At 44.8% G+C, this 14,188-nt stretch overlaps 1 protein-coding gene across 1 annotated transcript; it reads right to left on the reverse strand.

The window, feature by feature from the left end:
- Positions 1-3,320: 3,320 nt before the first annotated feature.
- LOC109891933 (homeobox protein TGIF2) lies at positions 3,321-11,704 on the reverse strand. Its single transcript, XM_020484388.2, has 3 exons — positions 11,380-11,704; positions 8,984-9,237; positions 3,321-6,753 (listed from the first exon to the last, which is right to left on the reverse strand). Exons 1-3 carry the CDS (start codon positions 11,396-11,398, stop codon positions 6,103-6,105), a joined length of 924 nt encoding a protein of 307 aa, XP_020339977.1. The 5' UTR covers positions 11,399-11,704; the 3' UTR covers positions 3,321-6,102.
- Between the last annotated feature and the right edge of the window lie 2,484 nt (positions 11,705-14,188).

Raw genomic sequence — 14,188 nt, forward strand, 5'->3', positions numbered from 1 at the left:
GATAGTGTTTCAAGAGCCACCGAGCCTTTAAGGTCAATAACATCTAGACATCTAAAAGGGCTGTCGTTCTCTCGTTGTAACGTATACGCTGCGAGTCAGGAAGCAGATGCAAAAGGTGAGTTTAATAAGAATCATAAAGATATAAACAGGAGAAGTGTACAGAACGTGAACGAAACCAATACTGATGACTGGGGGATAAATAAAAGGGAGAGAACCAAGGTGATGATGAGGTCCAGGTGTGCGTAACGATTGCCAGGACCGGTAGTTAGTAGACCGGCAACGTAGAGGTGTTTCTCGGTCTGGGTGTTTCAGCAACGGGCGGAGGTGAAACACCCCTTCAATAGGTGGAAGGTCTCATCAGCTGCAGGACTCCACAGCCACTTAAGGGGACCACCCTTGAGGTGAGAGGAGCGGCGATGGAGTTGCAGTTATTAATGAAGCGGTTGATCCGGTATCCCAAGAAGGAGACATCGACCTGATAGAACAGGCACTTCTCCGCTTTGACGTACTTTGACGTCCATAAGGCATCACCAAGAACTCGTAGTGCCCAGACATTGTGCTGAAGGCCGTTTTCCATTCATCCCCCTCTTGGATGCGGTTTAGGCACTCCGCAGGTCCAGTTTAGTCAAATAAAATGGGCCTGGCGGAGCTGTTCGATGGCAGGGGGTAGCGTGACTTGGTGGTGATGGAATTGTGGCCTCTAATCGATGCACGGTCGTGGACCTCCCTCCTTGGTCATGAAGAAGAAGCCTGCCGACTCAGGGGAGGTGAATGAGTGGGTGAAACATTGTTGGAGAGCCTCCTGGATGTACTCCTCCAGGGCCTCAGTTTCAGCCACAGACGCAGCTGCGCAGAGTCCCAAAGGGGAGAGGGAGGGAGACTGGTGATGCGGGTCTTGGAGAGAACCTCCCAGAGATCCTGGTAAACCTCCAGAATGTCAGGCTGGAGGGCAACCACAGGACTCTCAACTGACATGGAACCACAGGGTAAGGGAAAGCAGGTCTTCAGACATCCTAGTGCCAAGGCAGTGATTTCCATCCTCGACCAGAAGATGGTGGAGTCATGACGTTGGAGCCACGGGAGGCGGGGGATTACTTTGTGTACGGGTGCCTTGATGATAAGGAAGGAAAGGCTTTCTTGGTGCAGGGGTCCCACGGTTAGGGTGAGCGGTGCTGTGATATTTCCAGATCCCAATGGTCAACTACCCAACGTTTGGACCTGGAAAGGAGAGCGGGTACAAGGTGGTGTTCAGGGAGGAGGCGATGAAATTCCCTGCGGCACCGGGGTCCTTTAGAGCTGTAGAGCCAACACTTGAGGGACAGCCAGCCAGTGAAATGGAAACCAGGAAGGGTTTGGTGTAAAGCGATGATGGAATACTCACGCCTTCCCCCTGGAGACAGATGATCACGGGGCCCTCCCTCTGTCCCTGTGGACACCACTGAATCTGGTGCCCCTCATGGCCATCGCGATGAGCGCATCGAAGGGAAGGTTGTCATCCCAGCACGCCAACTCCATCTGGACCTCCTCACGCAGTCCTCTTTGGAATATGGTGAGTCGCGCCGGCTAATCCCATCCGCTGGTGGCTGCCACGGTCTTGAAGGTGAGGGAGTACTCCGCAGGGGTCTGGACACCCTGCCGGAGTTGAAGTAATCACTCACCTCTCTCTCTGCCTTCCGATGGATGGTTGAAGACTGCCCTGAACAGAGCCATGAACCTCTCGTAGGAGCCAAGCTCTTCCTCTCCTCTCTCCCAGACCGCCGTAGCCCACTCCTACCCCCTCACGGTCAGCAGGGAAATGACCAGCATCGCTGACCTGAGCGGACTGCTGGATAGGCTGGGGGACTGACTTGCTGGGACGACTTGTGGTACGAGGACCTCCGCTAGATATAGGTGAATCTTCTCGGCCGGTGTCGAAGCGGTGGAGAACCTTATCCATAGCTGTACACAATTGTGCCAGCTGATCCTGGTGTTGGCATATTAGGTGTCCTTGTTTGTCAACCGTCTAGGAGATGTCCTTATCTTCTAATATTTTTTAAGAGTCAGTATTCTGTAAAGCTGGGAGTCAGGAAGCAGGTGATTTTAATAAGAATTACAATAAACAAAACAGGAGAAGTGTACGGAACGTACACAAAACCAATATTGCCTGATGGAGGCTACTGAGGCCTAAATAAAGGGAGAGTAATCAAGGTGATAATGAGGTCCGGTGAATGTCTCCCAGTGTCTGTGGGAAAGCAGACTGAACCAAGTATTTCTCTAGGAATTTGCCTGTGCTTAGCTCTATTCCGTTTGTTTTTATCCTTAAACTCCCTAGTCCTTTCCAATGACAACCATACCCATAACATGATGCAACCACCACCATGCTTTAAAATATGAAGTCGTACTCAGTGATGTGTTGCGATGTTTTTGCCCCAAACATAACACTATTTAGGACAAAAAGTTAATTTTACATTTTTTTGCAGCATTACTTTGGTGCCTTATTGGAAACAGGATGCATGTTTTGGAATATTTTTCTTAAAAGTTCTTTTCTCTCCATTCTCAGTTCTATCCATAGCCATTTAACTCAGTTTTAAAAATCAGCATTGGTTTCATTCCTCTCCAGCAGAGTTTGAATGGACGCCTGTATCTTTGTAGTGACTTGGTGTATTGCACAGGAGGTTGGTGGCACCTAATTTGGGAGGACAGACTAGCAATTATGGGTGGAGGAATGGTTTCAAATACAGAAAACACATGGTTTCCATGTGTTTGATGCCATTATGAGCCGCCCACCCCTCAGCAGCCTCCTGTGGTATATTGATGCCACCATCAAAAGTGTAATTAATAACTTGAATGCTTGACTGAAGACATTTAAGCTTCTCATCATTAATTTGTAAACATTGAAACAATTGTGTGATAAAATCTCAAATTCATTCTAAATTCAGGCTGTAGCAAAATGTCGAGGGATGTGAATACATTATGAAGGCACTGGTATTGTGCTGGAGATAATCAAGTTGAAGTGTTCTTGAACCCTACAGATGGTCATAGGGACACCCCTATGGATAGAGCAAAAGGGTTATCTGAGGGTCTATGGGAGTCATCTGGAGTACTCCAGATAAAACCGTCTAGTTGGTTAATTACATCCAAAAGGTTATGTACAACTTGGACCTGCCTTGAATGAAAATCATTTGATAAACTGGGGTGGAAATCCCGTGTACAATATCTTGCCCATGTAATTAGTTCCAAGAAAGGAAGTTGTGCTGTTAAACTTTGAGACGAAAGAAAACACAAGGACATGGTTAATTCGACACACTCCTCAAGTTGGATTTGTAAAAATGCACAAGGAGCAGCGTATGAAAAAGGTTTTATTCTCTGAAATGCTTGTACAAAACACATTTAAAGTTTAAGGCATATATTGCACAGACTATTCAAAAGTTTCTATGTAGAAGGAGCATGTTCCCTCAATCCCAGGTTTAAGGCAAGATAGCCAGTTATACTGTCCCACACATCAGCCATGATTTCACAGTGAAATGGAAAAACATTTCAGACGCATTTGGTCGTATTGAGATGCTACACATTTGAGACAGTTCATGGCCCCGTCACCACTGTGACATATTTGCACACATTTTTCCCATTGGCATCTACGACTCAAGTTTCATTCTGCATCCAAAACCTGATATATATAAAATAGCCTTTCTAAATAATGTTCAGTATCCAGCAGATTCCAGTATCACAATGAGTACTATGTAGTAACGTAGAAGTGTAGTAATGAATAAACCACATACCCGCTTTATTGTACTGCATCTATATTCAAAACCTGTTAAAATAGTTAACATTCTTTGCTTCGTATTCAGACTCAAGTCTGACCGAACCCTACAGTCGACCCAAAGTGTGTGAGAAAGAGGTGACTCTTTTAGCATATCTCCGTTAGCAGAGGATCTAGAACATCTACCCTTCCCCACTGACATTCTAGACAATTCAGGAAATGGTGCTGACATTAAGCCTCACGAAAGAGCAGAAAACAAGAGGAAGTGAAGGAATGGGGATTTGTGCTAGTCACAAATCTAGGTATATAATAACACAAGATTCCATATCTGCTCTTCTCATGTAGCTAGCTGTAAAAAAAAAAAAAAATCTTACATGTATGGCACCGGTAACAGCTATTAAAGACTAAGTTAGTCCCATTTGAACTGACCTATGGACAGAAGAAAATTACTTGCAGCAGCACTGTTTACGTCGTAGGGCCCCAACTAACTTTGTGCAGCGTCGATTTGGCCATAACATGCAGTATGAGAGATTGTTTCATGGAAACTACAACCATATAAGAAATAGTAAAATAGTCTAACGAGAGGATATGCTTCGCTAAAACAGAGGGAAAAGAGAGAGTGAAAGGAAGTCAGACAGTTTGCTTCTCAATAACTTACTCAACATTAAAATCAACTAATTCAATACAGCACTGACCAGATTGTCATCCAAGCGAACAGGCGTTTCAATTAAGATATATTTGTTTGCAACACAAGGACCAAATCTTAAGCCGCCAATGATTCGCTACTTGGGTCAATCCCTCTCCAATCAGGAGGGCCCAAAAGCTTGAAATGTTTGTGACAAGCTTCATCCATAAAAGACTATGGCATAATAGGGAACTTATAGCAAGTGTTACATTACCCTTAAGAATGAGGAGACGGCCTGTAGGCGTCACCAAACTAAGCCTTTAGCTTCGCCACAAAATCGATTTCTATAACGGGACATCCCGCCCCATCGCTCGCAAACACACAGACAGGAATTCCACCTCCTTCACATCCACAATAAAAACAATACATCCCTGGAAATTGTACATGATGCATAAAGATAGCGCAGAAAGTAACAGACCAAAAGAATAATATAATTCCTAGTGTGTTTTCACACAAAAACATTTACCTACTAAGATACTATTTTGGAAACAGGTTTAAATGAACATTTAAAAAAAGGTATTTAAAAAAAAAAAAAAATACTGAGTTCATATTATTTGCAACTCATGATTTAGTGTCTCAAACGTAGAATCCATGGTGGCCACTTTTTTACAGTAGCTTTAATTAAGGCAAGGAGAGGAGACAGACATTGGAGCTGTGCAGTCAGGCACACTGCAATACAATCAATTTCCCATTCCGCCTGTCTTCCGGCACTGTGTGAAGATGTGGACATGAAAATATCTAAAGTGCATAAACTGTACTGGAGGAGCGCAACACCAGGGCTTGAAAAACACTTGTCTCAGCCCCAGGTCCACCCTTGGTGGGAATGATTGACAGGCAAGACCGCCAGAGATAAAAGTAACCTTAATACATTCAACCAAGTCCAGTATTGCTACAGATAAGCTCTACTGGTGCAACTTCACTGTAAAAAAAAAAAACATCACAGGGGAAGGAAATGTCCTCCTTGACCCCTTTTGGAAATAGTTGAGATAGTGGAAAAGGGAGTTAAACTACATCATGGAACTTTGTGTCGTCGTTCTTATGTCAACCGTCGCAACATTTAACCTATACTCTGAAATGTTGATTGAAAAAAACACATTGAAAAGGGTCTACCCAGCAACAGTCTGCATTGGATAAGTCCTGATAAAAATGCTTAAAAAAGCACTGTCTTTAAAAACAATTGTCTTTCCATCCCTCGTATCCATCCCAGCATCTGGTATATGAGCCGTATGCATGAGTTCTGCCATATCCAAACTGCAGAGCATAGTGTCAGAGGGGCCGATGAAGGGAACGTACACACAGGTAGGGGCAGTCTGAGTAGGGATACAGGGCTCCCTCACATACACACAGACAAGGGAGTGGCTGTGGCTCTAGTTGACGGTGCGCAAGGTGTGCTGTGGCCCCCACATGGCGGCCATGGGAGTCTGAACCACCGGGGACAGGCTGTCGGACTGTAACATCGCCGTGGACCACACTCCACACACTGGGCACCGACTGGGCCCTCTGGACACTGCTGTTGGGGATGGAGGAGGAGGACAAGGGCTGGAGGGAGGCCAGGCCCAGGAATGGGTTGAGGGCTGGGGCTAAAGGTTGGGCCGGGGTTAGGACAGAGGTTAGGGTTGGGACCTGGGTAGAGCTTGGAGCTGGCACATTTGGAGCCGGTACAGAGGCCATGGTGAGTTTAGGTGCAGAACAGACTGGGACATGGATTAGAACTGAAACTGGGGACACCCAGTGGAGTGGTCGGACCCATAGCACTGCTGCTGTGGCTACAGCCACCAGTTGCTTCTGCAGTGGCCCTGCTCTGGTACTCTGGGAACAGCCTCTGACTCTCGTGCTCGGCAGCCCTCTGGAGAGCTGCATCCACCAGCAACCTCAAGTCACTGAAATCATGGCAGGGGCACAGCTCCGGAGGCGTGGGGGGCGGCGTGTTGAATAGCCCGCCAGTGGGGCTGGCGCTGATAACCTTGGAGCCATTCTCCTCGGCCTCCCTCCTCAGGAGACTCTGCATGTCCAGCTGCATCAGGGCCTGGACACAGTAGCCCTCTTGGCTGGGGTAGCCAGCGCCCAAAAGGATGGCAGTGGCAGTATTTCCCAGGAGGCTGAGGTCCAGTGTGGGGGCTGGTCGGATGACAGAGGGCCTGAGAGGGGGCAGGGCTGGAGAGTGCACTGAGGTGGGGCTTTCAGGGGAACTGCCAAATCCTCCAGTGGCTGGGCGGCCCTCGCCCTTCCCCGCCCGCCTGGAGATGGTGAACTGGGTGGGGTCTTTGCCATCCTTGCGGAGAAGGTCGGGGAGGAGGCGGCGGCGGGCATTGATGAACCAGTTGCATATCTGGAAAAGAGTCAGTAACTTTAACAACAACGCCTGCAAAAAAACAACAACAGGGGTGCATCTCAAAAGCCTAACAGATTCCCTGAAGAACCATACTGCAAGAACAGATGACAGTGGACAGTTTATTAAGTACACCACCTCATTCACGAAAATGGATCGCCAGTCACGTGGCCGTGGCTCGCTATATAATGCAGGCAGACAGGCATCCAGTTACTGTTTGATTGAATGTTAGAATGGGCAAGACGAGTGACCTAAGCGACTTTGAGCGTGGTATGATAGTACCAGGCTCGCCGGATCCAACATCTCAGAAACGGTCTCCCTCCTGGGCTTGTCGTGCACGACAGTGTCTAGGATCTACCGAGAACGGTTCGACAAACCAGAACTCAGCAGCAGTCCCGTGGGCAAAAACAGCTTGTTGATGAGAGATTGAAGGACAATGGCAAGAATCATGCAAGCTAACAGGCAGGCCAGAAACAGACAAATAACGCCGCAGTACAACAGTGGCATCTCGGAACACAACTCTAACCGATCCTTGTTGAGGATGGACTATTGCATTAGATGACCACACCGTGTTCCACTCTTTTCAGCTAAAAACAAGAGGAAGCGACTCGTGGGGACACGACCACCAACACTGGACAATTGAGGAGTGGGAAAACATTGCCTGGTCCGACAAATCCTGTTTCCTGTCACGTCCCGCTGATGGCAGTGTCAGGATTTGGTGTAAGTAGCATGAGTCCATAGCTCAAACTGGTCCGAGGGGTAGTTTGTTGGAATGAGACTTCCGCCCACATGTTCATTCTCCTGCTCTCCTCCAGGCCTCGTTTACTGCCATCTTGTGGTAAAAATCTCCCACACGCAGTGAGATGAGTGGCCTCAGACAGCTGGCATTAATGAAGTCTCGGGTGAAAAACGCTGAGCGGCAGAGCAAGTAGAGCAAAGCCAACCAGGGACATTTCACTGCAGTGACTACACTATGGGTCTGTCAGCGCTGCTTGCTCTGCGCTCAGTCCAGGAATACCTCATGCGCCACTCCTGGGGTGTGAATGTGTGTGTGTGTGTATGTATTTGAGGAGAGAGAGGAAACGACAACAAATGGTCGGCCTACAAGGTGAGAAGTGAAGACTGAGGTGACAGTGTCAAATTAATCTGTACATTAGTACCTTGCCCATGTGACATTTGAATATTGTTGTACGCTAAGCTGTTGAGAAACACCCTAGCGCTGAAATATGATGATAAGTACAACGTAAGTATCATGGGATGAATCTACTTAGCGCCAGCCTGAAGTAGACCTATAGGTGCTACGGCATTCATCTCCCCGCACAGAGACACTTACAAGGGGCCAATAGAGAACACACAATAAAGAAACCACCATCTTCGACAGAGTACGTAGTCATGGCTCCATCTGGGCCCCAAGTGTCTGCTATGATCAACTGTTTACAGTACTGGAGGAAAATTGTAAATCATTCATTTCAACTGTAATTGAGGGGAACATGCCAAAACCAGACCTGATACTTTGTTAGACTAATTCAAATGCAAGCCCTGTTACAGTATAGGATGTGTGATATATCTAATAGTTTCATTAGTAAACCCTTTCGCAATTATGTTGGCACAGCTGAAAACTGTTGTTCTGCTTAAAGAAGCAATAACACTGGCCTTCTTTAGACTAGTTGAGTATCTGGAGCATCAGCATTTGTGGGTTTGATTACAGGCTCAAAATGTCCAGAAACAAAGTACTTTCTTCTGAAACTCAGTCTATTTTTGTTCTGAGAAATGAAGGCTATTCTATGCGAGAAATTGCCAAGAATCTAAAGACGCTGTGTACTACTCCCTTCACAGAACAGCGCAAACTGGCCCTAACCAGAATAGAAAGAGTGGGCGGCCCCGGTGCACAACTAAGCAAGAGTACAAGTACATTAGGGTCCAGCAGCAATTTAGCCAACAACTGTTATACTAGCTGTCCAGTATGTTTTATAAATGTGTGAAACATAAAACAATTATATAAAGGAATTGGCAACTTGTTCTCAATCTGAGAAATTGGGTATGCCCCTTCAACATCTGAACACTGTAGACAGGATACTGTGCTTTTCAAAAAGGGTGTGTTCATAACTTTTCAACTCTGTTAACTAGCTTGATTAGGCCCAATTCAAGCATTTGAGCAAAAATTAACTTTAATTTGTTTAATTATTATTATTTAAATAAACGATTTAAAGTCCGATCCCGGTCCACTCACCTGTAGCACAGAAAGGCTGGTCTGATCTGATAAGCTGAGTTTCTCCTGCTCTGAGGGGTAGGCGTTGAAGCGGTGCTCGTACAGCCAGCTTCGCAGCACCTGCACCGCCTCCTTTGGCAGGTTGCCACGGCGACGCCGCTTGCCCGAGCCCCCACCCCCTCCAGACAGGTCAAGAGTGGAGCTGTCATCCTCAAAGGGGTCACTGTCAGACATGGCTGACAGCTCCTGCTCTCGCATCCGCTCCTCTTCCAGAACTGAGGACAGGGAGAAGGGGTTGTTGAGTCAGTGATAGTGTTTGTACTCATAGGCCAGGGTTGGACATTAACTTGTTATAGAATGTATTGCTTTCCCTCCAAATCTTGACAATCTACTTGTTGAGTAGGCATGTGCTTCTTGTTTGTTATTTTAATGTGCATTCACCCAGAGGCAAGTGTGGGTGTAGTAGTTGACAACAAATGTACAAGCATGCATGAAGACGCAATGAGACACGCCCTCATTAAATTAAGTGATGAGAAGCTAATTGGAAGAAAATAAATGCATTGAAAAACAGATGTCTTCCTTCCCCAAATCACTATATTTGTGGCACTGGGTAAGACCAATTCAAAATGGAGAAATGATTTCTCCCAGGGTATAGAATGAAGTAAATTACTTTCTCCGGGTGAAATCTGACCCCTAGAGGCAGCTCCTGACCTCACAAAAGAAGATCGTGTGCATGTCAACATCTCCAGCCGCTAGGGATCTATAGACCGTGCGAGGGGCTATTTTCACCTTTGCCCAGGGAATTTAAGTCCTGGAGCAATTTATTTTAATTTTTTTATTCAGTGGTTAACAGAGTGTGTGGCTAGCTACTAACTATAATCTTAAAATCAAGTTAGAAAATTTGCGCATGAATGGGCAAAACATTTTAAATATGCTAGCTACCAAAAGTTGGTAGCCAGAAGATTCCGACTGCATTACTTTTCTAGCTGGAAGGTAGCTATGCCAAGATCAAGACAGCGCCCGCATGAGAAACGGGTCAGAAAACGTACAGTATACGTTCAAAGTTTGTTTTACAGCAAGAAATGCTTAAATTCAACACGAGTTAATATTAAGGCCACGAGAGGTTAGTGTCCAGATTTCTATTTAACCCATCTGAAAAGTATAGGGATGCAGTTCCCTTGACATGCCACACGTCTATTTGAAGTCCCCTTCGTGTGACTCAAATGTGTATAGCGCCTCACAATCACACCGCCACCCTCTTTAACATGACTTTTCTGGCCCACCCCTTCTGTTATTTTCTAATATCAATTTCGCAGCTTTTCTCGTAATGAAATCAGGGTCAGCCTTTTTGCCTTGGATCCACATTCAATTGTTCTGGTAGTTCGCCGAAAAGCATGTGGCGATTGTCTTGTAGTCTAAAACGTACCCAGTAATTCCAGATAGCCTAAAATAACTAAAGAAAAGCCTCCATGTAGCCTATAGATATAAAATGCACAATAACGGTACGCTCTCTTTACTCAACCCGTCAGCTACCCACGAAATATTTCATGACCCTGAACCCACCCGCAGGTTACGAGTCAACTCGCGCATCACTAGTAGAGGTACAGTCCGCCCACTGGTCTCCGTTGATGTTGGAGTAGCAATATAAAGTTACGCTAGAAAACGACTTTAAAATCTATGGTAGCAACATAGTGGAGTTTTACTTTGCTAGCCAGCTACAGTAACGTTACATGTCACACGCTGTTCCTGTCAAACCTCAACTTTTTGTTTGCATAACAAAAGGACGTTATTATTTTTCTTATACGGAGTTAGCCATCTAGTCAAAATACGTTGACAAACTTAAGGCAAAAGGTGTGCATAATGTGAGTTTGTTCAAATGTACTAATATCTTCAAAGGCGGATTTAGCTAGCTAGTTTCTGGCTAAAGTTAGCAGGCTAGCTAACAAACAATGAAGCCATTTCGTGGAATTGTCTCGTTCTAGTCAATGTAGTCTATCGTGGGGTTAAGATTACTGTTGCAATGACATCGAATAGCTACCGAAATTGCTATCAATTTGCCAAATGCAAAAAATAACAATAAGACGTAACATGATAATTATTAATTAATTTAAAAAACGAAGTTGGCTAGCCATCTTCCCATCGTGTATCAAACGTACAAAGAACCCGCTGAACGCACGCCTTCGCGGATGCAGGACTGTTCTGTCGCTCCGCCAGATGGACACCATGCGTGCTTCCAAAGATAACTTAGCTGGTTCGCTGTCCCTCCAAATTCAAACAAACACACGCTGCATTTGCTCGCAACAAAAAGCCGCATTCCATTAACACCCAAAAGCCGGGCACACTTGGCAAACTGTCAGGGTGATAATGAATGCCTACCAATATTTTCTGTACTAAAATCCCCATAAACGTACGCCTACCTCGTTTGAAGGATTTCATTCTTTGTTGATGGCTTGTTTGAAAACACGCAGCTGTCGAAGTGCCTGTAAAAATAAAAAGAAGAAGTGTGCCCCCGACCAAACGTTGACACGATATTTTCTTTCCAAGGTGTTGCACGCTTTTATTTTGCCGCTCGTGGATTCAATTCTTCATTCGTGTGACAGAAACGTGTTGCTCGTCAACAGAACAGTGTCTGGCCATTGCGTTTCGTTGTCTAGTAAGGTAGGACAAATACTGTACGTTACCTCGTTTGTGTTGCTTGGTTCTCTTTACCTGCACACAGCAACGCCGAGCTCCAATCTGACAGTCGAATATTTATTGCTCCCGCCTCCTATACCAGTGCCCTCCAATCACGGCTCTTCATTTCCAGTAGACAGGCCCGTGTCATCACTCCTTGAGTGAATGACAGGGTTAGCATTTAATTCAAATTCAGGCAGTAAAAGATTTCATTAAAAATAGTATTTTGTTTCCGACATGATTGCAATTCCTTGGACAGGATCAATCAACACACAAGCCCCCTGTTTGCCAACACGTTATAGTGGCCACTGGCCAGCAACACAAGAGGATTTCCTCGTGTCGTTGGAGTTCTGCGTTTATTATGTAACCGAAACTATCATGTTTTCTTGTTACATGAACGGGATAAACAGTGTCGACAAAAAACAGTGAGCCACTAATGGATGCCATAATTAAATAATATTCTGATAAAGTATTGACACAAGAACAGCAATATCTTCCCAACAACGGCTGGAGAAAGTCGAGGCTTCCTCACCTTGATCCTGTACACACATCCTCTTTCATTTGCAGGAATTTTCTATGTAAAACTGTAAAACAGTGCTGTGGAATTGCTTCTGAAAGGTTGTTGTTGCCACTCCAAAATGACATGTCAGGAACTATTCCATTTTTTTCTGCAGAATACTCTGATTGACCAATAAATCAAACAGAACATTATGTAGGCCTACAGTTGTGTTTCAAAAGTCATGAAAAGGGAAGTTTAGGAGAAAATATAATTGTCACTGCAGTCCAATTATTAACATTTGTTAACTATGAATTAAATATCAATACAGTTTATAATTAAAGGACAGAAAATACATGAATATAGGCATAGTCTATCACCTATTATGAAAAAGACAGTAGGAATGTGCATTATGTGACAATACAATGGGAAAGCATGTATACTGGCATGGCAGATTAACCAAATGACTCACTACAGTTGTTATAGATTACAGTGGGTATCATAAATATTCAACCCCTTGGATTTCTTTACATTTTAATGTGTTACAAAGTGGGATTAAATTGTACATTTTTGTCAACAATCTACACAAAAAAATACTCTATAATGTCAAAGTGGCAGTAACATTTGTAATATATAAAAAACTAATTAAAAATAAACATGAATATACTTTGATTACATAGAAACGTATTCTCCCCGAGTCAAAACATGTTACAAACACCTTTGGTAACGATTACAACTGTGAGTATTCTTGGATAAGTCTCTTGGAGCTTTGCATACCTGGATTGTGCAATATTTTCCCATTATTATTTTCAGAATTCTTCAAGCTCTGTCAAAGTGTTGGGGATCATGCTAGACAACCGTTTTCAAGTCTTGCCATCAGTGGCAACCTGTCATTCAGGGAAGGTGGGGCAGTGCCTTCGGAAAGTATTCAGACCCCTTGACTTTTTCCACATTTTGTTAAATTTTAGCCTTATTCTAACATGGAATAAATAAACACAACTCCTCAGCAATCTACACACAATACCTCATAATAACAAGGTGAAAACAGGTCTTTAGAAATGTTTGCCAATTTATTAAATATAAAAACAAATACCTTATTTACATAAGTATTCAGACCCTTTGCTATAAGAGACAAAATTGATCTCAAGTGCATCCTGTTTCCATTGATCATCCTTGAAATGTTTCTACAAATTGAGTGGAGTCCACCTGTGGTAAATGCAATTGATTGGACAGTATTTGGAAAGGAACACACCTGTGTATGTAAGGTCCCACAGTTGACAGTACATGTCAGAGCAAAACCAAGGCATGAGGTTGAAGGAATTATCCGTAGAGCTCTGAGACAGGATTGTGTCGAGGCATAGATCTGGGGAAGGGTACCAAAAAAATCCTCCACCTTTGACGGTCCCCAAGAACACAGTGGCCTCCATCATTCTTAAACGGAAGACGTTTGGAACCACCAAGACACTTCCTAGAACTGTCCGTCTGGCCAAACTAAGCAATTGCGGGAGAAGGGCCTTGGTCAGCGAGGTGACCAAGAACCCGATGGTCACTCTACAGAGCTCCAGAGTTCCTTTGTGGAGATGGGAGAACCTTCCAGAAGGACAACCATCTCTGCAGCACTCCACCAATCATGCCTTTATGGTAGAGTGGACAGACGGAACCCTCTCCTCACTAAAAGGCCCATGACAGCCCGCTTGGAGTTTGCCTAAAGGCACGCAAAGACTCTCAGACCATGAGAAATAAGATTCTCTGGTCTGATGAAACCAAGATCGAACTCTTGGCCTGAATGCCAAGCACCACATATGGAGGAAACCTGGCACCATCCCTACAGTGAAGCATGGTGGTGAAAGCATCATGCTGTGTTGTTGTTTTTTCAGTGGCAGGGACTAGGAGACTAGTCAGGATCGATGCAAAGATGAACAAAGCAAAGTGCAAAGAGATCCTTGATGAAAACCTGCTTCAGAGCGCTCAGGACCTCAGACTGGGGCAAAGGTTCACCTTCCAACAGGACAACGACCCTAAGCACACAGCCAAGACAATGCAGGAGTGGCTTCGGG

The sequence above is a fragment of the Oncorhynchus kisutch genome, linkage group LG1, assembly GCF_002021735.2.
Source record: "Oncorhynchus kisutch isolate 150728-3 linkage group LG1, Okis_V2, whole genome shotgun sequence".
Taxonomy (NCBI): Eukaryota; Metazoa; Chordata; class Actinopteri; order Salmoniformes; family Salmonidae; genus Oncorhynchus; species Oncorhynchus kisutch.